This window comes from Tachyglossus aculeatus, chromosome X1 (assembly GCF_015852505.1).
Source record: "Tachyglossus aculeatus isolate mTacAcu1 chromosome X1, mTacAcu1.pri, whole genome shotgun sequence".
In the NCBI taxonomy this organism is placed as follows: domain Eukaryota; kingdom Metazoa; phylum Chordata; class Mammalia; order Monotremata; family Tachyglossidae; genus Tachyglossus; species Tachyglossus aculeatus.
In genome coordinates, this window is record NC_052101.1 from 112,532,689 (window position 1) to 112,560,629 (window position 27,941).

A 27,941-nucleotide genomic window follows, 5' to 3' on the forward strand; every position below is an offset into this window, starting at 1 on the left:
AACAGTGCCTGGTGCCTAGTAAGCGTTTAACAAATACCATAAAGAAATAAGTAAAATTAAAAAATCTTAAGACCATAAAGAAATAAGTAAAATTTAAAAAATCTTCACACTGTTGTTTTCCCATCTGTAATTTATTTTAATGTCCATCTCCCCTTTTCGACTGAAAGCTCCTTGTGGGCAGGGGTTATCTACCAACTCTATTTTATTATGCTCTCCCAAGTGCTTAGTATAGTGCTCTGCACATAGGAAGTGCTCAATAAATTCCATTGATTGATTGATTGTTCTGGGAGGTTGTGAGGACAAAAGTGCTTCAGTGGCTTGAAAGGACCAGAGCAAGTTTGAGGGATATAACCTGGGGAGAGTAGTAGTTCCCAAGCACCTAGTATATTGCTCCACTCATCATCATCGTTCATTCAGCTCTCCCCCTCCTTTCTTACCTCACTGATTTTGTACTACAGCCCAGCCTGCACACTTGGCTCCTCTAATGCCAGTCTTGCTCCCTGTACCTCGATCTCTTCCATCTTGCCTCTCGCCCCTTGCCCACGTTCTCCCTCTGGCCAGAGCTTCCTCCCCCTTCATATCCAACAGACCACCTCTCTCCCCACCTTCAAAGCTCTCCTAAAATCACATCTCCTCCAAGAGGTCTACCACAGCTAAACCCTCATTTCTCCTACTCACCCTCCCTTCTGTGTCACATGCATGTGGATCTGTACCCTTTAAACACTTGATATTCACCCCACCCTCAGCTCTTATGTACATATTCGTATACTCTGCCATCTCCGCTACCTGTAATTTATTTTAATTTCCATCTCCCTGACTAGATTGGAAGTTCCCTGAGGGCAGGGATCATGTCTACCGATTGTATTATATTCTCCCAAGTGCTTAGTACCTTGCTCTGCATACAGGAAGCATTCAATAAATGCCATTAATTGGCGAGCAGTGGGGCTAGAGCACAGGCCTAGGAGTCAGAGGACCTGGATTCTAATCCAGGCTCCACCACTTGTCAACTGTGTGATATTGGGCAGGTCATTTAACTTCTCTATGCCTCAGGTACTTTATGAAATGGAGATTAAATGCATTCATTTGTTCATTCCTGTCTCTGACTTAGACAGTGAGCCCTGTGTGAGACACTGACAGTGTCCAACCTGATTATTCTGCACCTACCCCAGTGCTTAGCACAGTGCCTGGCACATAGTGCTTAACAAATCCCATTTTTTTTTTAAAAAAAAAAAGCTTGATTGACAATCCATCTCTTGAAAAAGTATTTTCCTACAATGCTTGTATAGTCGCAAGCTGTTGCCACTAGAGGGCAGCATTCACCCTTTCAAAAAGAGCCGGGAAAAAATTCCCTGTATTTGGCTTAAAGAAACTGTAAATCTCCTCGATCAATCAATCAATCAATCGTATTTATTGAGCGCTTACTGTGTGCAGAGCACTGTACTAAGCACTTGGGAAGTACAAGCTGGCAACATATAGAGGCAGTTCCTACCCCAGTGGGCTCACAGTCTAGAAGGGGGAGACAGAGAACAAAACCAAACATACTAACAAAATAAAATAAATAGATAGGCACAAGCAAAATAAATAAATAAATAAATAGAGTAATAAATATGTACAAACATATACAGGTGCTGTGGGGAAGGGAAGGAGGTAAGATGGGGGGGTTGGAGAGGGGGACGAGGGGGAGAGGAAGGAAGGGGCTCAGTCTGGGAAGGCCTCCTGGAGGAGATGAGCTCTCAGTAGGGCCTTGAAGGGAGGAAGAGGGCTAGCTTGGCAGATGGGCAGAGGGAGGGCGTTCCAGGCCCGGGGGAGGACGTGGGCCGGGGCACGATGGCGGGACAGGCAAGAACGAGGCACGGTGAGGAGATTAGCGGCAGAGGAGCGGAGGGTGCGGGCTGGGCTGTAGAAGGAGAGAAGGGAGGTGAGATAGGAGGGGGCGAGGTGATGGACAGCCTTGAAGCCCAGGGTGAGGAGTTTCTGCCTGATGCGCCGATTGATTGGTAGCCACTGGAGATTTTTGAGGAGGGGAGTAACATGCCCAGAGCATTTCTGGACAAAGACAATCCGGGCAGCAGCATGAAGTATGGATTGAAGTGGGGAGAGACACGAGGATGGGAGATCAGAGAGAAGACTGATGCAGTAGTACAGACGGGATAGGATGAGAGCTTGAACGAGCAGGGTAGCGGTTTGGATGGAGAGGAAAGGGCGGATCTTGGCAATGTTGTGGAGCTGAGACTGGTAGGTTTTGGTGACGGCTTGGATGTGAGGGGTGAGAGCGGAGTCGAGGATGACACCAAGGTTGCGGGTTTGTGAGACGGGAAGGATGGTAGTGCCGTCAACAGAGATGGGAAATTCAGGGAGAGGGCAGGGTTTGGGAGGGAAGGCAAGGAGTTCAGTCTTGGACATGTGTCCAAGAGTAAATAGAGTAATAAATGCGAACAAACATATATACATATATACAGGTGTGATCCTCTATGTCTTACATCTGATGAATGGAAAAGGCCAGGTTATTGTCAGTTGACTTCTGTCTGTTGACTTGTGGGTCATCATTTTTGAACACTTTTATCCTTTTTTTAAAAAAAAATCAATAGCTTCGGAAAGCAATCATGTGGTCCGTTTGTTTTGGTTTAGCTGAAAAATGTGAATATAATTTTTATTCCAAACTTGTCCCGTTTAAATTAGGTTTAATAGAACTGCTTTCCCCTCTCGGGATCGCACCTGGAGAGTTTCCAGTACTCTCCCAGTCTCAGCTAGGGGAGGGAGAGTCAAGCAGAGGCCTACCCATTCCATTCCTAGCTTGGGCAGTGGCTAGCGAGTGGAAGGTGATCTGCTACAAGTCAAAACTCACCTGTGCTGGGCAGCAGTGGCATGGGAGAGAGTCGAGGGCGCAGACTCAAGTTTACTGCGCGGAAGAAGGCAATGGTACAAGAAAACTCTATGGATACACTACCGGAATGATTGCAGATGGAGAGTGGGGTGTTCTGAGAGACGTATCCATTGAGTCACTATGGGACGGAGACAATTTGACAGCGTAAGACAAGACAGGAACTGCTCTACCCTTAAAAGTGACTTTGGGAGCCTACAAAGTTTGGTAATCTCCAGAAAAAGATGAAGGGTTATGAAGACAAGTAATAATAATGATGGTGTTTGTTATGCGCTTACTCTGTGTCAAGCACTCTTCTAAGCACTGGGGTAGATACAAGCTAAGCAGGTTGAGTCTACTACCCATTGATGCAGGGAACTTACTTGTTCTGCTGCTTCTCTTGAAAGGGCCTGTTGTTTTTTCACTTTGACTGAAGAAAAGGGCTGGGCCATGCCTCTGTTATGTGCCACACTGGGTGGGCACTCTCTCTCAGGGAGCACTTGGTTCTTGGGGAACCTTCCTAGCTGGAAGGGCCGGAGCCATCCCTTAGGGCGTTGCTGGAGCAATGGGGAGAAGATTAGTCCGTCCCCCAGTGGCTCACTGACCTGCTGGGGGGGGGGGGGGGGGGCGCGGAGGCGAGCAGAGCTCTCCCCCTGGTTCCCTTCCTATCATCTCTGTTCCCCCCCCCCCCCATGACTCATCATCAGCATCATCATTATCATCATCCCCTAGACTACATGTTTGTTGTGGCCACGGACTGTGTCTACCAACTCTGTTGTATTGCCCTCTTCCCAAGTGCTCAGTATAGTGCTCTGCACTTCGTAAGCCCTGACTAAATACCATTGATGATGACAACCTCTGTCCCCTCCCTCTGATGACTAGCTCTGGTTTCTTCCCAGGTATCCACGGGGAAACTGCTGGCCATCCTGAACCGACATTACCAAGACGTCACGTGCGTGGTGTTCACAGATGACAGCAGCCACATCCTCTCGGGCGGCAAAGACTGCTTGGCATTGGTGTGGAGCCTTTATAGGTAATAGCCCTAGATGCTCCCAGATGGATATTCCCAGAGGTCCTGGTCCAGTTGCTGGCGGCCCTCTCTCTCTTCCTCGGTGACCACTCCTCCCACCCCCCCTTCCCCAGTGTCCTGCAGGCAGAGCATTCCCGAAGTCCTGAACCTCGCCACGTCTGGTCCCGACATGCTCTCCCTATCACGGACCTGCACTGTGGATTTGGGGGGCCCATGGCCCGGGCTGCCACCGCCTCCCTGGACCAGACAGTCAAGGTCAGACCCCACTGTTAAACCACCTTTCTGGCATCTCCGCCTCTCCCTAGAACCTTCAACCATACCTCTGACCCGGAATGAATGTGACTGTGGTCTCTGAGGGGGCCGGGCTGCAGCAGAGCTGTGAGAATGCTTTGCAGTCAGTTCAGGCTCTTAGGTTTTGCTCGATCTATGCTGTCTCGTCAGTTCCAGTGGGCTTTTCTTTCTCCTTTTGCCTTCTCGGAGCTAAAACAGCTTCGGGCCATTTTTAATTCCTCCCTTCCCTCCCCCCCCCCCCCCGCCCCCCAACTTTCCAGCTTCTGCTGTTTTCAAGAAGGGTTGGGAGGAGGGGCTCATGCCTCTGATTCTCTTCTGCCCTCGCAGTAATGATTCCCATTCCTTCAGCAAGGTGGTTTGCGGGGGTGGGGGGCGGGTAGCGAAGAGATTTAAGGGAAGTCCCCATGGGGCATTTCACCCCAGGCGGTAGGGTGGGAATCCTGAGACAGCCGTTCGGCTAACATTTCAGAAGGGATCTCTGTGAAGAATCCATCCAGCCTGGGCTGGGCTTAGCGAAAGATTTGAAGAGAAGAAGGGACGTGACTGTTGTGCAACAGCTAAAGCCAGGGTCGTGGGACTCAGCTTTTGAGGCATATAATTAGCGGGGTGAAAGCTTGCTTAAGAGTTGGGGTGACCCCCTTATTTGCGCTTACTACAGTACCTGGCACATTTTAAGTGTGTAATAAGTACCATAAAAAAGTCACTTAACCTCTCTAGGCTTCAGTTTCCTCAACTGTAAAATGGAGATCCCGTACCAGTTCTCCCCCCTACTTAGACTGTGAGCCCCCTGTGGTTCAAGGGACTGTGTCCAACTTGATTGCCTTGTATCTACCCGGGCACTTAGAACAGCACTTGACACATAGTAAGTGATTCATTCATTCATTCAATCATATTTATCTGTGTGCAGAGCACTGTACTAAGCGCTTGGAAAGTACAAGTCGGTAACATAGAGATGGTCCCTACCCAATAATGGGCTCACAGTCTAGAAGAGGGAGACAGACAACAAAACAAAACGTGTAGACAGGCGTCAAAATCGTCAGAACAAATAGAATTAAAGCTATATGCACATCATTAACAAAATAAATAGTAAATACGTACAGGTAATAAATAGAGTAGTAAATCTGTACAAATATATATATACAGGTACCATGGGGAGGGGGAGGAGGTAGAGCGGGAGGGGTGGGGAGGAGGAGAGGGAAAAGGGGGCTCAGTCTGGGAATGGTATGTGTGAAGGGGGCTTCACACATACCATCACCATCATATAGGTCAGAGTGCTGGGAAAATGATTGGGGAGAGCTTGGTGGGTGGAGGGGGGTTGCGATTTTAGGAGGGCTCTGAATGTGGGGAGAATTTCTGTCTGATGGAGGGCGTTCCAAACCAGGGAAACAGCACGAGCGAGGTACAGCTTAAAAGGTTGGCCTGGGAGGTTCCAAGACATTAAGTTGGGGAGAAGCAGACGGAGAGTCTGGAAGCCGATTGCTGCAGAGAGACCCAGGAAGGCCGCGTAGCGGGGGTGGGTTTGAAGAGAGGAGGGATGTGGGCCGAGCGATGCTTTGGGAAGATGATTTTGGCTGCAGCCACAGCAGCCACAGCCTGTAGTATGGATTGGAGCGGGGGGAGGCTGGAGGCCGGGAGACCAGCAAGGAGCTGGAGGTGATCGTCTAATCATGACAAGACCAGAGCTCATATTAGGGTGGGAGCAGTTGGGACAGAGGAAGGGGCGGATCTGGCAGGTCCAAGATTGGTTGAGGGGTGGTGGATGGACAAATTCCTAGGTGAGAGGTTTCGGTTGATTGTTGTGGGACAAGTTAGGGGAGTTTAGCAAACCATCCCTTTCCATGAGGATGGATGTCCAGGAAGGCAGCCATCATGTGATTCATCCTTTGCTGCCATGGCTCAGTGGAAAGAGCATGGACTTTGGAGTCAGAGGTCATGGGTTCAAATCCCGGCTCTGCCAACTGTCGGCTGTGTGACTTTGGGCAAGTCACTTCACTTCTCTGGGCCTCAGTTCCCTCATCTGTAAAATGGGGATTGAGACTGTGAGCCCCCCATGGGACAACCTGATCACCTTGTAACCTCCCCAGCACTTAAAACAGTGCTTTGCACATAGTAAGCGCTTAATAAATGCCATCATTATTATTATTATTGGGAGTCAGAGTCATGGGTTCAAATTCCAGCTCCGCCGCTTGTCAGCTGTGTGACTTTGGGCAAGTCACTTAACTTCTCTGTGCCTCAGTTACCTCATCTGTAAAATGGGGATTAAGAATGTGAGCTCCACATGGGACAACCTGATCACTCTATCCTCCCCAGCACTTAGAACAGTGCTTTGCACAAAGTAAGCGCTTAAATACCAAAATTATCATTATTATTATTATTATTATTTCGGAGACAAGGCTAGGCTGGATGGATCTGACCAAGAAATGGCTGCTTCCTGGTTTTCTAACCCAGAAGAGTTAGGGAGAGAAAACCCAGAATTTTCACTCTCTGAATAGTTGTTTCCTTTCCCTTTTCCCTTGCTGTGGCTCCCACCTAAAATCCCAACTTGGTTTGCCCCATCTCCTTCTCCCGTTCAGCTGTGGGAGATCACCTCCGGCGAGTTGCTGCTGTCTGTCCTCTTCGACGTCGGCATCATGTCTGTGACAATGGACCTCTCTGAGTGCTACATGTTCTGCGGAGGCAGTGACGGATCTATCTTCCAGGTCACACTCTCTGCCTGGGTAAGTAGGTGGTGGGGAAGGTTAGGGCCGGGATCCAGCAGAGGTGAAGTCAGCTGTTCCCTTCGGCTCCTTCGAGTCCATGGCCTAGCGGATAGAGCACGGTCGTGGGAGTCAGAAGGACCTGGGTTCTAATCCCGGCTCCGCCACTTGTCGGCTGTGCGACCTTGGGCAAATCACTTAACTTCTCTGGGCCTCCGTTCCCTCATCTGTAAAATGGGGGTTAGGACTGTGTTCAACCCGATTTGCTTGTATCCACCCCAACGCGCAGTACAGGGCCTGGCACATAGTAAACACTTAAAAAATGCCATTATTATTAGTGTTCTTATTCCAGAATGATGGACGAGTTCAGCTTTATGGAGTCCTCTGATTCCCTAATGAGCGAGGTTTTGCTAGGTTAGAACCCCCTTGTTTCTGGTGCCTGGTTAGGAAGGAGGACAAGGGCAGCGAGCCCTTCCTGTCAGGAAATCTGCCCGATCCTCTAGCTGATTCTGCCTTAGTTCGCTAACCCTCAGTCAGTTCCTCCAGCCTTTGACTCCCCACCCCCCAATACTTCAGGGGCCGGTGGGGGCACTTTTACTTCCCCCGTGGCTTTACCTGATGGGGATCCCTCTCCGAGTCAAGCCTCTGGCCATTACTCGGGTGTTAATTGCCTCTCTTCTTGCTTGCTCCTGCAGGCTTTTCAGAAAGACAAGACCTTCCAGACGGAGCGAGAGACCGGAAAACTCTTCAAAGGACACAGGTTAGGGGACTGGGGGACAGACAGACTGCTGAGTCCTCAGAGAGAATCCTAATGACTCAGCCAGTGGAACAGAACGAGTCGGGGAGAGGGGAGCCTTCAGTGGCATTTTCCCGACACAGCCCTGTTTCTTGGCTTCAAACTATGTGCTCTTAATTCCCCGTGCTTCCTTGGATCTCACCCCAGGAACCAGATAACGTGTCTGTCGGTGTCAACGGATGGCAGCATGTTACTTTCGGGATCACATGATGAGACGGTGCGGCTATGGGACATCCAGAGCAAGCAGTGCCTCCGAACGGTTACGTATAAAGGTACGATCCTTGGGCTTGGCCCCTTTCTCTCCCCTCAACCTTCCTCCTGTGGCATGTGGGATGGAGGTTGGGACAGCACTATTTGGGCCCTGACTTTCTTCAGAAGAATGAACACGGCGGGAGGCGGGCAAGGAAGAAAGGAGCTGTGGGACCCTGCTCCCTTGGTTGTGAACATAGTCTGCTGCATCCACCCAACATCTCCCCCTTCCCCATTCTCCCTGCACAGAACTCGGTTCCACAATTGGCTGGGCAAAGTGGGTGGGCACGCTGAAAGAAACAGCGTGGCCTGGTGGGGGTCAGGGGATCTGGGGTCTAATCCTGGGTCCACTACTTGCTTGCTGGGTGTGACGGGCAAGTCACTTCACTTTGCCTCAATTATCTGTAAAATGGGGTTGAAATACCCATTCTTCATTCCTCTTAGACTGTGAGCCCCACATGGGACTGGGACTATGTCTGATCTGCGTAAGCTGAGCTCAGCTGTGCCTCCCTCAACTCTTCCCTAACAATAATTGTTGTTATTACTATATTAATAGTGGTATCTGTTAAGTGCTTATTATGGGGCAGGCATGGTGCTAAGCACCAGTGTGGATACAGTACAATCAAATCTGGTATAGCCAGACAGTTTACCCCCCCCCCCCCCCCAACAAAGCCTTATTGAAGGCCCATCTCTTCCAAGACTCCTTCCCAGACTAAGCCCCCACCCCTCCCTTCCTCTTCTCCCACTCCCTTCTGTCACCCTGACTTGCTTCCTTTGTTCTCCCCACCCCCAGTCCAACTGCATACATATCTGTCATTTTATTTATTTGTTTTGATGTCTTCCCGCTCCCGTCTAGACTAAGCTCACAGTGGGCAGGGAATGTGTCTGTTTATTGTTGTATTGTACTTTCTCAAGTGCTTACTGTAGTGTTCTGCACACAGTAAGTGCTCAATAAATACGACTGAATGAACAAATGAACAAATAGTCCCTGTCCCACACGGGGCTGCCCATCCAAAGGAGAGGAAGACACAGAGGCCTGGAGGAGTGAAATGACCGGCCCGCCCAAAGTCATATAGCAGGCACGTGGCGGAGCCGGGATTAGAATGTGGGGCTCCAGACTCCCAAGCCTGGGGTCTTTCCAGTAGGTCATGCTGCCGCCTCGCCATGCCCTCCAAACGCCACCTTGTCAGCAGTTGGCAAGCTTTCTGTGGGGGGGAATGATGGAGCCCTTTTACACCCATTGCACCCATCTACCTGCCTCCTTTCCCAAGTCCCAACGTGGCTGGTGTCCAGCTCTATGCTCTGCTTGGCCTAGCTTCACCTCTCACCTGGGCAACCCTCCGAGCATGAGTCACAGAAGAAGAGGGGGTTGGTGGGATTCCCTCTTATTTGCCAGGGACATTGAGAATGATAAAGCAGGAGGCAGTATCTCTGAGCCCCTCCTTTCTGCAGCTCCTGTCATTCTCGGGAAACTGCCGAGCCAGGGTCCTTGTGCGGTCACTGAACTTTCTTACGGATCTATTAAGGAAAGTTTGGATACCTTCCCTGTTGGACTAACAGGCTCTGGCCTTGAAAGGAGACACGGTCGTGTTCAGTCAGCCCTCTCCCTATCCTCAGGAATAGATTAGAGAAGCTAGGCTTCTGAAGGCTGGCATGCCCAGTGGGAAATTACCAGAGTCATTTGTTCATTTACAGTTCCTTAGGTATAGAGGGGGAGGGGGAGGATTCTGTTCGCTGTGTTTTAGGTCGTGCCAGCCGGCAAGGCAGAACAGGGGACAATGGCAAGGTCGGGGGAGAGCCACAATCTCATCTAGGCTCCCCTGCTTCTCCTCCACTGCGTCATCCGTCCCTGCTTTCCCCCGCCCTCGCAGTGTGGCTCAGTGGAAAGAGCCCGAGCTTTGGAGTCAGAGGTCATGGGTTCAAATCCCGGCTCCACCAATTGTCAGCTGTGTGACTTTGGGCAAGTCACTTCACTTCTCGGGGCCTCAGTTACCTCATCTGTAAAATGGGGATTAAGACTATGAGCCCCCCGCGGGACAACCTGATCACCTTGTAACCTCCCCAGTGCTTAGAACAGTGCTTTGCACATAGTAAGCCCTTAATAAATGCCATCATTATTATTATTATTATTGTGGTGCTATCTGGGTCCCCCACCCCCCTGAGAAGCTTCCTGCTTGGGGCAGCTGGCTAGAGGGGCCGGGAGGACCTCTGGGAGGAGAGAGATAAGGTCCTAGCGTCAGCAGAACCCTGTGTGACAGTGGGAAATTTGACCAATGGCTGCCACTGATTGACTCCCTTGGCCTCTTAGATGTGTGTGTGTCTGTGTTTGTGTGTGCGCGCACTTATGTGCGCATGCACACATATATATCCACATGTTAAATGTTACGTCAGGGAACGTAATGGCTCCCCACTGCCTCCTAATTGTCCCCATCTGAGCTGGCGGGTCTCTGGGTGCTCAGAGACGGCACATTTAGGACTAAAGAGAACATAATAATGATCCATTTTCTCCAGTGGGAAGGAGGAGTGTGTAAGGATGGAGTTTATTATCTTAATTTGGTGCGGGGTTGGGGGGGTGTTTTAAGTAGCAGCAGCCCAGTGGGTCATAGGACCATGGCCTGGTTTGAGGTGAAACACCTGAGGCTTTAGCTTGGCTCTAAGCACAAGCCCATGTGGCCCGTCCCCAGTGGGGGGAAAGGGTTTGGGGAAGGGGGGGTGTCCATTCTTCTGCTTCCCCGCTGCCTAAGCTGTCTGTCCAGGAGGTTATTGAAAGCAGGAGGTTGTCAGGTACACCTCAGAGCTTATAAATAGGAATAAAGGAGATTGAGCAATTTAGTGGCTGTTGCTTTGGATTTAGGGAGCCTCTCAGAACCAAGTCATCCAAGACGAGTGGTATTGGAAGTCTCCATTGAACCTAGTCGGTGTGATTGTGGGTCCTGTTGTGGAATTCAAGGCAACAGTTCCAAATCCCCTTCCTCTCTCCACCTCTCCCCCACCACAAGACATCCGTGATTTGATTCTCCCTTAGCTGGGGGAATCCCTCTCTCCATAAAGGCTTAAGTCCTGGTGATCAGAAGAAGAATCTCCCAGTTCTTTCCCTCCTTTTTTTAAAATAAAATTTTATTGTTATATTTTTCATTATATTTGTTAAGCACTTACTATGTGTCAAGAACCGTTCGAAGCACTGGGGTAGATTGAAATTTGTCAGGTAGGACACAATCCCTGTCCCACATCAAATTCAGTCCTAAAGGAGGATTTAATCGTCGTTTTACAGAGGAGTACATAGAGGAGTCTCTGAGGCCCAGAGGAAGTGAAGTGACTTGCCCAAGGTCACACAGCAGGAAAGTGGCAGAACGGGGATTAGAACCCAGATCCTCTAACTCCCAGGCCTGCCTTCTTTTTACTGTGAAACCCTGACATCAGGTCTGGAATCCTTTTGCCTCCACAGTCCCCAGGCTGTTCTCGGCTGGTCTGAATAATGAACCTGCAGTGGTTTCGGCCTTGGGAATAGGAATCATTTACTTCTATCTCTCCTTGACGCTGCCAACCTCTTCCTCCACCCCACCTCACCCACTCACCAACTTGGTCATACCCTCGACCTCATCATCTCCTACCGCTGCACTGTGTCCACCCTCACCAACTCTGTGATCCCTCTCTCTGATCATAATCTTCTCACCTGCCTCCTCACTCACACTCCTTTCCCCTGTAAATCCGTATTACTCCCTCACAGAGATCTCCGCTCTCTGGACCCCACCCATCTTTCGGAGCGCCTCACACCCCACCTCGCCGCCCTCTCCTCTCTACCCAGTCTTGATGATCAGATTACTGCTCTCAACTCTACCCTTTCTACTCAGCTAGACTCGCTCGCTCCCCTTTCCCTTCGCCGCTCTCGCACCACTAACCCACAGCCCTGGATCACTGCCACTGTCCGCCTCCTTCGCTCTTATGCTCGAGCTGCTGAACGCTGCTGGCGAAAGTCTAAACACCATGCCAACCTCGTTCACTTCAAGTTTATCCTTTCCTGCCTTAACTCAGCCCTCTCTTCTGCCAGACAAAACTATTTCTCCTCCCTTATTGACACCCAGGCCCATCACCCCCGCCAGCTCTTCCGTACATTCAACTCCCTTCTCAGGCCCCCGGTTCCTCCCCCTCCTCCTTCCCTCACCCCCAACGATCTGGCCTCCTACTTCATCAACAAAATTAAATCCATCAGGTCCGACCTCCCCAAAGTCTCTTCCCCCCTTTCTCCAACCCCCCGGCTCTCAACACTCTCTGCTACTCTCCCATCCTTCCCAGCGGTATCCTCAGAGGAACTCTCCTCCCTCCTCTCAAGTGCTACTCCGGCCACCTGTGCTTCTGACCCCATTCCCTCTCATCTTATGAAATCTCTCGCTCCATCCCTTCTCCCCTCCTTAACTTCCATCTTCAACCGCTCACTCTCCACTGGTTCCTTCCCCTCTGCCTTCAAACATGCCCATGTCTCTCCCATCCTAAAAAAACCCTCTCTTGACCCCACCTCACCTTCTAGTTATCGTCCCATATCCCTCCTACCATTCCTTTCCAAACTCCTTGAACGAGTTGTCTACACGCGCTGCCTAGAATTCCTCAACAACAACTCTCTCCTCGACCCCCTCCAGTCTGACTTCCGTCCCCTTCATTCCACGGAAACTGCGCTCTCAAAGGTCACCAATGACCTCCTGCTTGCCAAATCCAACGGCTCATACTCTGTCCTAATCCTCCTCGACCTCTCAGCTGCCTTTGACACTGTGGACCACCCCCTTCTCCTCAACACGTTATCTGACCTTGGCTTCACTGACTCCGTCCTCTCCTGGTTCTCCTCTTATCTCTCCGGTCGTTCTTTCTCAGTCTCTTTTGCAGGCTCCTCCTCCCCCTCCCATCCTCTTACTGTGGGGGTTCCCCAAGGTTCAGTGCTTGGTCCCCTTCTGTTCTCAATCTACACTCACTCCCTTGGTGACCTCATTCGCTCCCACGGCTTCAACTATCATCTCTACGCTGATGACACCCAGATCTACATCTCTGCCCCTGCTCTCTCCCCCTCCCTCCAGGCTCGCATCTCCTCCTGCCTTCAGGACATCTCCATCTGGATGTCCGCCCGCCACCTAAAGCTCAACATGTCGAAGACTGAGCTCCTTGTCTTCCCTCCCAAACCTTGTCCTCCCCCCTGACTTTCCCATCTCTGTTGACGGCACTACCATCCTTCCCGTCTCACAAGCCCGCAACCTTGGTGTCATCCTCGACTCCGCTCTCTCATTCACCCCTCACATCCAAGCCGTCACCAAAACCTGCCGGTCTCAGCTCCGCAACATTGCCAAGATCCGCCCTTTCCTCTCCATCCAAACCGCTACCCTGCTAATTCAAGCTCTCATCCTATCCCGTCTGGACTACTGCACTAGCCTTCTCTCTGATCTCCCATCCTTGTGTCTCTCTCCACTTCAATCCATACTTCATGCTGCGGCCCGGATTATCTTTATCCAGAAACGCTCTGGACATATTACTCCCCTCCTCAAAAACCTCCAATGGCTACCGATCAATCTGCGCATCAAGCAGAAACTCCTCACCCTGGGCTTCAAGGCTCTCCATCACCTCGCCCCCTCCTACCTCACCTCCCTTCTCTCCTTCTACTGCCCAGCCCGCACCCTCCGCTCCTCCACCACTAATCTCCTCACTGTACCTCGCTCTCGCCTGTCCCGCCATCGACCCCCGGCCCACGTCATCCCCCGGGCCTGGAATGCCCTCCCTCTGCCCATCCGCCAAGCTAGCTCTCTTCCTCCCTTCAAGGCCCTGCTGAGAGCTCACCTCCTCCAGGAGGCCTTCCCAGACTGAGCCCCTTCTTTCCTCTCCCCTCGTCCCCCTCTCCATCCCCCCCGTCTTACCTCCTTCCCTTCCCCACAGCACCTGTATATATGTATATATGGTTGTACATATTTATTACTCTATTTATTTATTTATTTATTTTACTTGTACATTTCTATCCTACTTATTTTATTTTGTTGGTATGTTTGGTTCTGTTCTCTGTCTCCCCCTTTTAGACTGTGAGCCCACTGTTGGGTAGGGACTGTCTCTATGTGATGCCAATTTGTACTTCCCAAGCGCTTAGTACAGTGCTCTGCACATAGTAAGCGCTCAATAAATACGATTGATTGATTGATTGATTACGGGTATTTAGAGGACCTTCTTCATTTCTTCAGTTAATACCACAAGAGCTGCTCTTTGCTAATTGCTTTTCTGAAAAGATGCTGACCTGGGAGTGAACTCAGGAAAGGGGATGGGCTGATGTTGTGGTGGGGATGTTTCTTAAGAAAACTGGATGTGAGTTGCAGCCCTCCGTTTCAAAAGAAAAACGCAGAGTTTGCTTCCCCCCCGCCCTTGGCTTTGCGGCAGATCTGGGGGTTGGGAGTCCAGCGTGAAGACCCAGAAACTGTTTATGTGGCCCTCGGATTGCTGCTGACATTGATGGACTCTCCTGTGAGAGCAGTTGATGAGCCTTGGTCCTGAAACTTTGGGACCGAGAATCTGCACGGGGGAGTTGATAGCACCGGTGGTTTGCTCCATGATGGGGCAGGGAGTACAGGCGCAGAATTATTTAGTTATTTATTTATTTTTTGAATAAATCTGCAGGACCCATTTAAGGACAAAGTGATTGCAGCCATGGCTCCCCATCCCCAAAAGGCAGCCACTGCGGTCTTTTCCACCCACGTTAATCGGCTATTTTTCAGGATTCCTGCTGGGTCCATCCATCTCACGGAATGCCCGAGGTAGTTCTTTAGCCAGAAATCTTCACCGCTGCAGGCAGAGAACCCAGGTCTCCTGATTCCCAGAGCAGAGCTCCTTCCACTGGGCTTTTGACAGGGTTGCTTAAAGTCACCTCACAGCCCTCCCAGAACCTCTTCCCTGTAGTCTAAAAAGAACAGGGTTCCAGAGTTGCCAACTTCCCTGAATCCTGAAGAGCGGGAGAAGTAGAATCTGAGCTTGAAGAAGCGATCTGCCAGGGAGTAAGACTCCTGAATTGAGATTGATTTACTGGTCAGTCAGGAGTCAAGCGGGAGGGTTTTTCTTTGGGCACTGAAGGTTAGGAAAGTGTGGAGATTGAGGCACATACTGACTCTGCCTAATGAGTATGCGGGGGCGGGAGTTGGTTGAGCCTGCATAGGACTAGGACAAGCCAAATAGCTCAGCTCCACTGCTCTGCTCGCAATGGCTGCCCTGCAGCTAGGTCACCCCTGCAGCTAGATCACTGGGGCTCTGGGAGACGGAGCCTTTGCCCGACTGGGGTGTTGGTCCTTTCATCATTTTCTTCCAAGGTATTTGTTGAGTGCCCTTTGAAAAAAGCACTGTGTGAGGCACTGAGGAGAATCAGGGGAAGAATTAAGCAAGGCCCCTGCCTTCAAGCTTACAGTCATGATGGCTTCCCCCATTAGCTCCTTGAGGGCAGGGGCCAGGTTCCCCCCCCCCCCTTTTTTTTATGGGATGTTTAAAGTACTTACTGTGTGCCAGATATTCTACTAGGAACTGGAAGATAGATACAAGCTAATCAGGTTGGACATAGTTATGTCCCACTCGGGGCTCACGGTCTTTATCCTCTTTTTATAAATGAGAGAACTGAGGCACAGAGAAGTGAAGTGGCTTGCCCAAGGTCGCAGCAGACAAATGGCGGAGCCAGGATTAGAACCCAGGTCCTTCTGATTTCCAGGCCCATGCTGGGCCGTGCTACTTCTCAGGTCCCTGACTCTTGTGCTCCCAAGTACCTCGTACGGTGCTTGCTGCACACTGTTAATAAATGGTGAGACCCATGTGGGACAGTGGTTATGAGAAACAGCGTGGTCTAGGGGAAAGATCACAGGCCTGGGGGTCCGAGCACCCGGGATCTAATCCCAGCTACACCACTTGTCTGCTGGGTGATATTGGGCAAGTCACTTCACTGCTCTGGGCCTCAGTTCCTGCATCTGCAAAGTGGGGATGCAATAACTGTTCTCCCTCTTTCTTAGACTGTGAACTCTGTGTGGGACCTGATTATCTTGTATCTGCCCCAGCATTTAGTACAGGACTTTGGCACATAATAAATACCACAGTTATTAGTATTATCATAGGCCTTCCCATTTTGAGCATGGGGTGAGTAGCATGTTTGTGGCATGGGGGGGATGGAAATTTACAGAGAGTGGAAACATAAGAATGCAGCTCTGAGAATGCTTGGAAAAACAAATATCAGAAAAGGAAGGCTAAGCTACTTGATCTTGGTGGTGAGAATTCTCTAGACTCCACCTCTAGCAGAACAAGGATCCCTAAAGCAGCAGCAATTAGACTGGCTCATTTGTAAGTTCCTGAATAGAACAATCCTTTTCTTTTCTTTTCTTTTTTTTTTGAGTGACGGGGTAATGGTATTATTTATTAAGTGCTTACCGTGTGTCAAATACTGTTCTAAGCACTGGGATAGGTATAAGTTAATTAGATCAGACACCATCCTGTCCCACATGGGGCTCACAGTGTGAGGGACAACAAGTATCCGTATTTTACAGTTGAAGAAATTTGAGGTAAGGAGAAGTTAAGTGGCTTGCTCAAGGTCACACAGAAAGCAATTGGCAGAGGAAGAATTAGAACACAGGTCTTTCTGACTCCGAGGCTCATGCTCTCTCCACTAGGCCACGCTGCTTCCCTGTTTAGTATGTGTAGGGTTTTTTTTTTTTGTTGTGGGGGAGGGGAGATTTGTTTTTTGGTTTTGTTTTTCTGCAGCTTGGCTGTTTCTTCTTCCTTCTGTTGTTTTCCTTTCATTTTCCTGGCCTAACTTTTTTGTTGATTTTTTTTTTCTCCCAACTTGATCTTTCCCTTCTTCCTTGGTGGCTGAGTCCTTTTGCATCCTCTAGCACCTCAAACCACCACTTCTATTCAGTGCTTCAAGCCCATGCAGATGATCTCCCCCTTTTAGACTGTGAGCCCACTGTTGGGTAGGGACTGTCTCCATATATTGCCAACTTGTACTTCCCAAGGGCTTAGTACAGTGCTCTGCACACAGTAAGCGCTCAATAAATACGATTGATTGATTGATGAGATGGGGAGAAGATGGGAGAGGGTCAGCAACAGATATAGAAACTGGAAACATTCCTCTTGGTTCTCCTGTCCCCTACTCCTCCCCCTCAGGAGGCCTTCTCCCCACCAACTTGATCACTCCTTTTCTTAGTTTACGTGACCCTTACCATCAAAGTCTTACTGTGAAAGCACATCTGCAGGAGGCCTTCCCTGACTAAGCCCTCATTTCCTCCTCTCCAACTCACTTCTGCATCGGCCTTGCACTTGGATATGCTCCCTTTTATTCTTCCCTCCCTCCGCCGCACAGCACTTACGTACATAATTTATTTAGTTGTATTCATGTGTGTCCCATCCCTTCTAGAATGTAAGTTTGTTGTGGGTAGGGAACATTTCTACCGATCCTGTTATACCCTCCCAAGCGCTTAGTACAGTGCTGTGCACACAGTAAGCGCTCAATAAATATGATTGATTGATTGAGCCCTCCCCGGAGGGCAGCCGAAGTCCCCACCCCATCTGCCTCCCCAGTTCAGTTCTCTGGTTTGACAGAGGCCAAGTCAGCCAATAGCGCCCCCATCTGGGGGTGGAGGGGCAGCTCCACTGCGGGCATGGGTCAGGAAGAGGTGTGAACGTCGGGGCAGTGGTCCCAAAGTCCCTCTGAAAGTCAGCCTCAGCACCTGCTGGAGATACAGACTCAAGCAGGTGATGGGACTTCTTCCCGGAAATACCGAAGAGGGTGATGCCTAGGCTCTCCGCCTCCGTGGCTCAACGCTGAGGTCCCCCGGTTGCCTCGCAGTTATTGACGTGTCGAGCCCCGGCTCGAAAAGTCGGCCATGTGACTACAGGCTTTCTCTGGACTCTCGCCTGCAGGTCCTATAACCAATGCCTTCATCATGATAGCCCCCGCCAACATGTTCAATCCAGACTACAAGCCCAGCCTGCCTCTGCCCAAGTTCAGCAAGCACCTGCATGGAACCGAGGGCAGCGACGAGCCGGGAGGGGACAGAGTGACCGTGCGGCTCGGGCTGCACCAGCAGGTAGGCTAGAGGGAAAAGGGCGGAATCGGGGTGGGAAACAGGTTTCGGATTGGCTCGAGGCAAGTAAGGGCCACCCGGCTTCTCCTGGGGAATGATCCTGTGACTCTGGGGAAGAGCCAGGCCAGGTCGGGGCAGGATGCTCCAGGGAGGCCAGGGTGAGACATAAGAGATGGCAGAACTCAGGCCTGTCCACGGGAGTGGCCCACAACTCTCCCTCTAAGGTTGAGATACACCCCTTCTTTCTACTCAGAAAGTTATTTTCATCTCCTGGACTGCTCCCTCTCACCCAGGTACTCAGACCCTACTTGGAAGGTCTGAACAGAGGATGCTTTTATTTTTCCTAAAATTCCTAATTAACGGGTTATTTCCAGAGGGCACCAATTTTGCAGGGGATCCTGGCTGTGGGGCTGGAAAGCAGTGGAGAGTTTTGGTCCCCTTATCTTTCCTCCAGCCAAACGTGGCCCAGTGGAAAGAGCCCGGGGCTAGGAGTCAGGAGTTCCAAGTCCCAGCTCTGCCCCGGCCTCCTGGTTGACCTTGGGCGAGTTTTTAGGGTGTTCGTTTAGACCAGGCCAGATGGGGATTGACTCAAGCAATGAGTCTCAGCGGCCAAAAGAGAGGATCGGGCTGCTGTTGTCTCCCCTGGGGAAGCTGTGGTCAGAGAGGGAGAGGGGAGAAGCAGGGAGCTGAGTTGCCTCTCCAACCTGCCTCTCACTCTTTGGAATGTCCGATACCCAGTCTTCACTAGACAGGGATTTCCTTGAGGGCAAGGATCATATCTGCCGACTCATTCATTCATTCAGTCGTATGTATTGAGCGCTTACTGTGTGCAGAGCTCTGTACTAAGCACTTGGGAAGTACAAGTTGGCAACATATAGAGACGGTCCCTACCCAACAGTGGGCTCCCAGTCTAGAAGGGGGAAACAGAGAACAAAACAAAGCATATGAACAAAATAAAATAAATAGAATAAATATGTACAAATAAAATAGAGTAATAAATATGTACAAACATATATACAGGTGCTGTGGGGAGGGGAAGGAGGTAAGGCGGAGGGGAGGGGGAGAGGAAGGAGGGGGCTCAGTCTGGGAAGGCCGGATCGTACTCTCCTGAGCACTTAGTTCTATGCTCTACACACAGTAAGCGCTCGATAAATACCATTGATTGATTGAAATGCAAAGTCAAGGGCAGGGATCAGCGGTCGAGACTCTGGGGTTCTGAGGGAATGAGTACTCCTGCGGCCTCTCCCCAGCAGGCAAGTCTAGTGACTCGCTGGGCAGCCACTGGCTTCCTGTTGGCTTGGCCCATTAATCAGGTGATGGTATTTTTTGAGCATTTCCAGTGTGCAGAACACTGTACTAAGCACTTGGGAGAGTAATAATCATAATAATTATGGTATTTGTTAAGCACTTACTATGTGCCAAGCACTGTTATAAGCACTGGAGTGGATACAGGGTAATAAGGTTGTCCTGTGTGGGGCTCACAATCTTAATCCCTATTTTACAGATGAGGTAACTGAGGCACAGAGAAGTGAGGTGACTTGCCCAAGGTCACACAGCAGACAAGTGGCGGAGCAGGGATTAGAACCCACGTCCTCTGACGTGCTCTTGCCACTAGGCCATGCTGCTTCTTAGTACAATATAATAGAGTAGGAGAGACAGACATATACATAAGTGGTGTGAGGCTGAGGGTGGGGTGAATAAAGGGAACACAGATCCAAGTACCAGGGAGAGGTAGATGGGGAAATGAGGGCTTAGTCAGGGAAGGCCTCTTGGAGGAGTTGTAATGGTAGTAAGGATTTGAAGGTGGGGAGAGTGATTGATATGAAAGGGAAGGGAGTTGCAGGATGCAGACGAGGGGTTGGCAGCGAGAGGGATGAGTAGGTTGGTGTTAGGGGAGCGAAATGTGTGGGCTGAGTAGCCTTTGTACTAGGTGAGTAGCGAGGTGAGGTCGGAGCGGGCAAGGGGATGGAGTGCTTTAAAGCCGATGGTGAAGAGATTCTGTTTGATGCAGACTTGGATGGGCAACTACTGGAAGTTCCCTTCTTTTGGAACTCTCCCTTTTGCGTCCCACTGGTTGGAGTGTGGTAGGATATGCGTCAGGGCAGTGAGGGGAATGCTGGCCAGCTGCCGGGCTGCCCTCCACAATTAATAAGAATAATAATAATAATGATGATAGTGGCATTTGTTAAGCACTTACTGTGTGCCAGGCACTGTACTAAGCAGTGGGGTAGATACTAGCAACTCGGGTTGGACACAGTCCCTGTCCCACATGGGGCTCCCAGTGTCAATCAGCATTGCACAAATGAGGTAACCAAGACCCAGAGAAGAGAGTGACTTACCCAAGGTCACACAGCAGATGAGTGGCGGAGTTGGGATTAGAACCCACGACCTTCTGACTCACAGGCCTGTGCTCTATCCACTAGGCCATGCTGTTCAGCACCAGCCACCCCCTTCGGGGAGCAAGAGCTCTTCTCTGCTAGACCCCACCAAGCCTAGAAATAGCATATCCCCCTTCCTGTCCCCCGGGTGGCCCAGATCACTCAGCTCCTCCAACTTGTCTTGTCATGCTCCCCTCCCCGGAGAGCAGTGGGGCTGTCTAGTTTGATGGATTCACTGTGCACGGAGCGGGCCTGTGTCTCTCCGCAGCGCGTGGCCTTCCCAGCTTGCTGAAGTGGGGTGAAATGGGGGAGGGGGAAGCAGCTCGGAGCCAGGAAACAAACGTCCTCCCCCAGCAGCAGTAGCAACAGCAGCAAAAGCCCAACCCATCCATCTCCTCCCAGGACCACATTCTTCCTGGGATGGCTGCCTGAATGCTGACTTAAAGCGAGCCAGGACATCTGGAGGGAATCACTGCCCCTCGTCTCCTCCAGCTCCGCAGGCTCTCACACATCACCCCGCCTCTGAGCCCAGGACAGACCCGGTCTAATAACTGGGAAGCTCATAAACCACAACAAGAGAACTGTGGGAATACTTCAGTCCATACTATGTGCCAAACACTGGGGTAGATCCGAGGTAATCAGGTCAGACGCAGTCTGTGTCTCACGTGGGGCTCCCAGTCTAAGAGGAAGGGAGAGCAGGAATTTCATCCCCCTTTTTACAGATGAAGATACCGAGGCCCCGAGAGGTTGTGACTTGCCCAAGGTCCCACAGCAGGTACAATGTAGAGTTGGGTTAGAACCCAGGTCCTCTGTCTCCCAGGCCCGTGCTCTTTCCACTAGGCTCCACTGCTTCCGAAAATGTTTCCTTCGAAGATTTAAAGACTCGTTCCAGAAGCCACACACTCCGCCTCCCCTTTGCCTTCTTTGAGGTTGGGGGTTCACCTATTTTTCAGGTGAAGAATCTGAGGCAGATTGAGAGGGGAAACAGTTTGCCTCCGGCTGGGGTTTGTAACTGACCCCAAGAGTCCTGACTCAGCCTTTTCTTCCCCCTCCCCCAGCGGGATTTTGGAAACAAGGAAGAAGCCTGGTCTAGTGGAAAGAGCTCGGGTCTCTGGGAGTCAGAGGGCTTGGGTCCTAATCCCAGCTCTGCCAATTGCTTGCTGTGGGACCCTGGGCAAGTCACTTCACTTCTTTGTGCCTCAGTTTCCTCAACTGCACAATGGGGATTAAGTACCTCTTCTCCCTTCCACTTGGTGTGTGAGCGCCAGCATGTGGGACAGGGTCTGACTTACTTAACATGTACGTAGGTTCCCAGCACTTGGAACAGTGTCTGATGCATAATAAAGCACTTAACAAATGCCAGTAAAAGAAAAAAGAGAGAGAAGTCATCCTAGTTGAGCCGAAGGGTTGATTGCAAGGAGGAAATGTTGGGCAGAGACGGCAAGGGTTGGGGACGGTGAAGAGGGTCATGGCGGGTGGTTGAAGGCTGGACCCCCAAAAAAGACTAGGGTTCAGCTGAGCCGCTTTTTCTCTCGCTCTTTCTCCCTCGCTCTCTCGTCCCCACCCCCTCTCAGGGTTCTGATGAGACCTATTTGGACAAGACAGAGAGGCTGCACTCACTCATGAGCTGTACAGCGGAGAAGGTGAGCGATCTGCCCCATTGACACCAAGCTCAGAGACCACCTCCCCCACCCCCTGGCCCAAAAAACCCTCTTCTTTGGCCATGAATTCCAGCAGGTGTATGTATAATCCAAATGGATTTTCCCTCAGGTGGGAGGGCCCAAAGGCTCCCCAGGCTGAACCCACGACAGGGGTCACATCTGTGAGGTCTGCATTGCAAGGCGAACAGCCAGCATTCGTCTTGAACACTAGGTTAGCAGCACCCCTTGGGGAGGGGAAGGGCTGGCTCCTGTTGGTGGCCAAAGGATTCTGGAAAACTCCAGGAACTTGGGGGCTTGATGGGTTTCCCACCACCTCACTGTCTCCCCTGGCCAGACAGGGGAGGTTGCTTTCCTTCCCTGTTCTGACTACCTACCCTGTGCTTCTCCTTGCCAAGAACTTGCTTGGGGGCCAAGAGCAGTTGAAGATCCGGGTGACCGAGCTGGAGGATGAAGTGAATAACCTCCGGAAAATCAACAAAGATCTGTTTGACTTCACTACCCGCATCATCACCAGACCATCCAAATAAACCAACCCCTAGATTCCTCCCTTTTCCCCAGACATTCCTTGCACCCCCCCATTCAAGATCCCGGACTTTTGGAGCCATAACAGTTACAAAATGACAGTCTCAGAACCATCAGTGAATCAATCTGTGGTGATCTGTGGGGGGTGGGGGGGCGACTCCTCTGGGGACAACGCAATGAGAAGACCTGTTTCCCACCCTCAAAGACCTTATGATCCAGCAGACAGACACTAAATAATTATGGATAGGAGAGAAAAGCCTGGAAAGATGGATATGTGGATGAGGAAGGGCTGAAAGGGTAGATGGAGAATGCTGGGCTGGAGAACAGTTAAGTGGTGAGCCCAGGTGCACAGTGAACAAGAATCAGTGTATTTAAAAGGAAAGATATCAAGAGGTTTTGGGGGGCAGAAGTTTCAAACATCCATAAAAACCCGCCGTCTTTTTCCTCCATAAGCAATGGGTTTTTGTTTGTTTTTTTCTGTCTCCCCATTTCTCTCTTTTTCTCTCTTTCTCTTTTTCCTCTTTCTCTTTTTCCTCTTTCTCTCTCCCCATTCTATCCCCCCCTCCTCCCCGCCCACCCCCTCCTCCCCACCCCTACTCTCCTTACCTCCTCTGGTTCCCAGAGAATCCAAGGCCTGCGATTATTTTCTTTACCTTACCTTCATCTAACTGAAAGCTTTTTTTTAATTGTTTGTAACAAGAATCTGCATTAAATCTGATTTTTTACCTTGTGGAGTTTTCATTTCAAATCAGGGTCCCTGGAACATCCTTGGCTTTGTGCTCCTTCCAAAAAGAAGGTGGAACAGCCAAAACTGCGTTGGCTCTTCCTCCTTTCAAGTTTTTGGGGAGATGGGCGCACCATGATTATACCAGGCAGGTTTGGACGTATAAAATGTTTTCTTTGGTTGATGTGTGGGTTCTTTGCTGGATCATGCAAGATTGGGATTTGATGTGTTCTTTTTCTTCACTGTTCTGGCCCTCTGTGGCTCCAGCAGACAGAACAGCCCTGGGAGCAAGTAGGCAAATACCTGCTGGAACTTCTGCCATCAGAGTGAATGGGGATTTAATACCTGTTCCCAATCCTACTTAGACTGTGAAACCCATGTGGGACAGGGGCTGTTCCTGACCTGATTATCATGTAGTAATAATAATAATCATAATTGTGATTTTTATTAAGCACTTTGTGCGAGGCATTGTACCGAGTGCTGGGGTGGATGGATACAAGCAAATCGGGTTGAACAGAGTCTCTGTCCCATGTGAGCCACGTGGTCTCAATCCCCGTTTTACAGATGGTTAGAAGTGAAGTGACTTGCCCGAGGTCACCCAGCAGACAAGTGGTGGATCTGGGATTAGAACCTATGATCTTCTGACTCTTAGGCCCCTGTTCTATCCACTATGCCATGCTGCTTCTCATAGCTTGTATCTACTCCAATGCTTAGTACAATGCCTGGCACATAGTAGTAATTTTGTAACAGCTACCTCAAGTGTGAGTGGTGCTGGGCAGACTGCTTACATCGGTCCTACTGGTCAGTTCGCATTGGTTCTTGGTCCTGAAATCTCTGACCCAAAGCTCCGCCTGTTGCTCTTTGCAGGAGATGGCCACCGTCCCCACTCTCCCACGGTTGCCCTCTTAAAATGACGCTGGTAGTGGACTAAATCTTGCATATGGATTCAGTGTACCTGGACGCTAGTCCGGCCTAATCGGCAACAAGCTGGAGAGACGAGATGGGGTGTGACAGGAAAAGTTGGGTGATTTAGAACAGAGACTTGAGAATAGATTTTGGAAGTATAAAAAACCCTCTTGTTTTCTGCTTCAGAAATTAGCCTCTCACCTGTCCAATCGGGTCAGGAGTGAGGCCATTCCCCGGCCAGCCCAAGTGTTCTGTCGAGCGGCAGCACCGGGATGTTCGGAGGAACTCCGTCATGGTGGCCCTTCTGGACAAGCTGTCCTCATGGCTAGGAACGGACTGTCCTCTTTTCTCCTCCAACGTCATCAAAAAACCTTTACTGGGTCTCCACCACGGGCAGAGGGTTTTCCTGGGATCTTTGGGACGTACTGTGGAAGGAAAAGACCTGGTCCCTTCCTTGGAGGAGCCCCCAATCTGATGGCTGTAAGGTGGACACAAGTTGCCCAATACCCGATGTGTCAGAGTGGAGCTACAAAGTCCCCCCGTTTGACTTAATAATTGTCTGTCCTATTCCAGGGTGCTGCGCCAGCCAACAAAACCCGCTCGCAAGTGTGGTTGAAGAGGTCGCCGTGGGACTGGCGAGCCCAACCTCGCTGACCATTCAAAGACTCCCTCGGTGGCTTGCTTTCTGCTGCGGAGGGTGGGGCCGGGTTGGGGGGCTCTTTAAATTTCCACCCTTAGTCAAAGAAGAGCAAGTTGAACCTAGGAGGCAGGGAGACTGGGGACTAGGCCAACCTACTTTATGATTTGCTCCTGCTTGGACATCTCATGGTGTGAGGAAGGAAGTCGGCACTCGGGAAGCAACTCACCCCTGCCTGGAGAACCGGCGGAATCGCCTTGGCTTGTCCCGGGGTTGTGCGGCTAGGGAAGAGGAGATCTTTACAGATTTCTGCAAACACCTGGTGACAGCTTCTTGGGAGCTGAAGGCATCGGGGAGATCTCAGAGTGCTGCCTCTAACCCTTTGTTCTTTCTTTCAGATGACCCGCTTTGCACCGCGCAGCCAGAGGCTGTGGCACCCCTGGGGGCCGAGGACGTGGCTAGAAAACCTGAGAGTCCAGTCTTCCAACCTCTCTTCACTTAGGATCTGACTTTCCCCCTGCCCGACTGCTCCTTCCCGGTTGACTTCCCACCCCTTAGGATCTTTGCTTATCTCCGATGTGCCAATCACCCCCTTCGCCTACTCAGCTCTACTCTCCTGCTCCAGGGGCAAGGGGATTAGGGGGAGGTGGGGGCGGGCTTTCCTCTGAGGAAGCCAAGAAGGAACCAAGAACAATCTGTCAGTATGGGGCTCAACCCAGTGTGGGCTCGCATCCACCGAGAGCTAACGAGGTGACCTTGGGCAGCCGGGACCTGGAAGACACATCGACTCTGCCCACCCTCTGCTGGGGCCTGGTGACTCGAGCCTCTTCTCTTCCTTTCTTGCTCCTATCGCTCCCACCTGGCGAGAGGGACATTTGAGATCCGACGGCCCTCTCGTCGGCCCTCTCCGGCACCAGCTCCTACAGGTCTAGGAGCCTGGAGGCAGAAACACCAGAGAGCAAGTTCAAGGACCTGAGGGGAAGAGAAAGGAAGAGGGACAATGAGGATGGATGCCAAGGGAGGTGGGGGGGGGGGGGGGGGAATTGCACTGGTGCCCCTGAGGGAAGCGAGCTGGGCTCGTAGCGGTGCTGTAGCTGGAGGCTTGAAAGGTGGAGGGTGCGGGCGAAGCGAGCCTAAAAGCCACCCCTCTTATGGCCTGTTTAATAAAAGAAGAAAGTCCATTTGATTTAGAGTGCAGTTTAATATCTGCAGCTCTGAGTCGAAGCTGCCCGCTGCCAGCACTTAGATAATGCTTTTAGTTTAATAAGTGATATGGCCCCTTCTTGCTCCCCTTCTCGCTCTTTTTCTCCCTCTCCTGGCTCGGTGGGAGCACACTGCGTCAGAGGAGGAGCCGCTCCATAGCCAGAGAGTGGGGGCAGCCAGCGAGCGGCTCCTAGCTGCCAGCCAGTCTGGACAATAGAGCAAAGCAGCCTGTGGGGTTGGGTGTATAGAAGCCTGCAGCTTCTCTGTTGCTCTGCCCTTGCCCTGACTCTGGTGGGGTGGGGGGGATTTCCGCAGCAGAAAGCCCAGGGTGCAAATGCAGCTGTGAGCTTCCTGGCAACGGTGCCCTGGGCCCACCGTCCAGCCACCACTGGTCCAGATGCCGTTGCTTTGGATGCAAGGGAGTCTGAGGGGCTCTGTCGCTGCTGGAGGAAGCAGCAGGGTGGATTGCCCGGCTTCTCAATGTCACCAAGGAGCTATTGCCGATTGTGCCACCAGGCAGAACTTCAATACGATTGTCGCTGAGGAATAGGAGTTGGGGGGATGTAGCCGATCGGGCTTAATCTGGGGAGAGACCAGGTGATTTGATGGTTAGGGCCTTGAAAGCAGGGGCAATCTACCTGTGGCTCTTGTCCCAAATCTGCTGGGGAAGTTCTGTGTGACCTGAGACTCTGTGGCCTTTCTGTGCCTTAGTTTCTCCCATAGAAAGGGGAGAAGCAATACCCTCTCAGCTCCAACCCCAAGCATTATCCCTCCCTCATGGGGCTATTTTCATTTCCTCAAGGGTCTAGCCCAGACTGAGAGTGTTCAGGTGGAGTGAGCAGGCTAGGTCAAATTCCAGAGAAGGAGCCACGCCAGAGTGAACAAGGGTGAAGGAGGTGAGTACAACAGATGGGCTTTTCAGGAAGATTTACCCAATGCGGCTTGTTCGGCCCTCCCCACTCCATCAATCTGCCACGGCAGCGGCTTGACACCATTTAATGGTCCAGCTGTGATGGGGACTCCTAGGATCTGCACAGATGGGAGATCCCTATTGCCATAAATCCTGTCCATGTCCCTCCTCCTTCCCCTCCTCAGGGCTGACATTCTGTCTCCTGTCGCTCAAGTCACCCAAGTGCCTACTCTGAGTCCTGCCTCTGATTTATGTCAATAATTAAATGTCAGTTGAGAAACCTAAAGTATTTGTCCCGGAAATTTGGTTAATAGCTTATTTGGCCCAAGTGCTAATTCTGTTACAGTGAATTCCCTGAGGGGAGTTGAGTTTGCAGTGAGGTTTGAGATCACTGAGGATCTTATAATCCTGGTTTTAAAAATAAAACAAAACAAAAACATTAAGGCGTGAAAGTGTGAAATGCAATCTTATAGTCACTTCTGCACATGTACACTTTGCCACTCTCTTTGACCCCCACCCACCCAACTTTTCCTCCCTTCTCTTTAGCACATTCAGCATTTAGTGAGCAGCTGTGGGGTGCTTGGTAATGATAATAATAATAATGGCATTTATTAAGCACTTACGATAGCTTCCCACCTCCCTCTGCTTCAAGTAAAAACTTATCCCAATTGGCTTCAAGATTCTCCACCAGCCCCACCAACTTACATATCAATTCATCTCACCCGTTGCTATGCAGCTTGCACTCTTTGCTCCTCCCAAGCTCACAACTGACCATCCCTCACTCTCAACCCTCCTGCCTCCTTCCATTCTCTTAGCTCACTGTGTTAATACTAAATGATAATATTAATAGCGATATCTGTTAAGCACTTACATGCCAAGCACTGTACTAAACAGTGGGGTAGGTACAAGATAACCAGGTGCCACATGGGGCTCACATTCTAAGGAGGAGGGAGCACAGGTACTGAATCCCCATTTTGCAGATGAGGGAACTGAGGCACCAAGAAGTTA

The 27,941-nt window shown here is 50.8% G+C and overlaps 1 protein-coding gene and 1 non-coding gene across 7 annotated transcripts in view; both read left to right on the forward strand.

Annotated features, from left to right (window-relative positions):
* The window catches only part of WDR18 (WD repeat domain 18), a 37,782-nt gene extending 11,945 nt beyond the window's left edge, over nt 1–25,837 (forward strand). The window contains exons 3-11 of one of the 6 annotated variants that reach the window (XR_005457360.1): nt 3,760–3,893; nt 4,004–4,145; nt 6,755–6,898; nt 7,573–7,637; nt 7,821–7,945; nt 17,829–17,995; nt 21,945–22,013; nt 22,141–22,242; nt 22,427–22,480. Coding sequence is in view for 5 of the 6 variants with exons in the window: in XM_038773042.1 (XP_038628970.1) it covers nt 3,760–3,893; nt 4,004–4,145; nt 6,755–6,898; nt 7,573–7,637; nt 7,821–7,945; nt 17,829–17,995; nt 21,945–22,013; nt 22,427–22,558 (978 nt within the window). In the remaining variant the exon portion in view is untranslated. Of the gene's footprint in view, nt 1–3,759; nt 3,894–4,003; nt 4,146–6,754; nt 6,899–7,572; nt 7,638–7,820; nt 7,946–17,828; nt 17,996–21,944; nt 22,014–22,140; nt 22,243–22,426; nt 23,064–24,756 lie in introns of those variants that run through there. The other 5 variants (XM_038773046.1, XM_038773047.1, XM_038773044.1 and 2 more) reach the window with 5 other exon arrangements.
* LOC119920082 lies at nt 2,698–2,835 on the forward strand. The gene has a single exon (XR_005447849.1). It is a non-coding gene; the product is annotated as a small nucleolar RNA SNORA7 (small nucleolar RNA).
* Nucleotides 25,838–27,941: the final 2,104 nt, after the last annotated feature.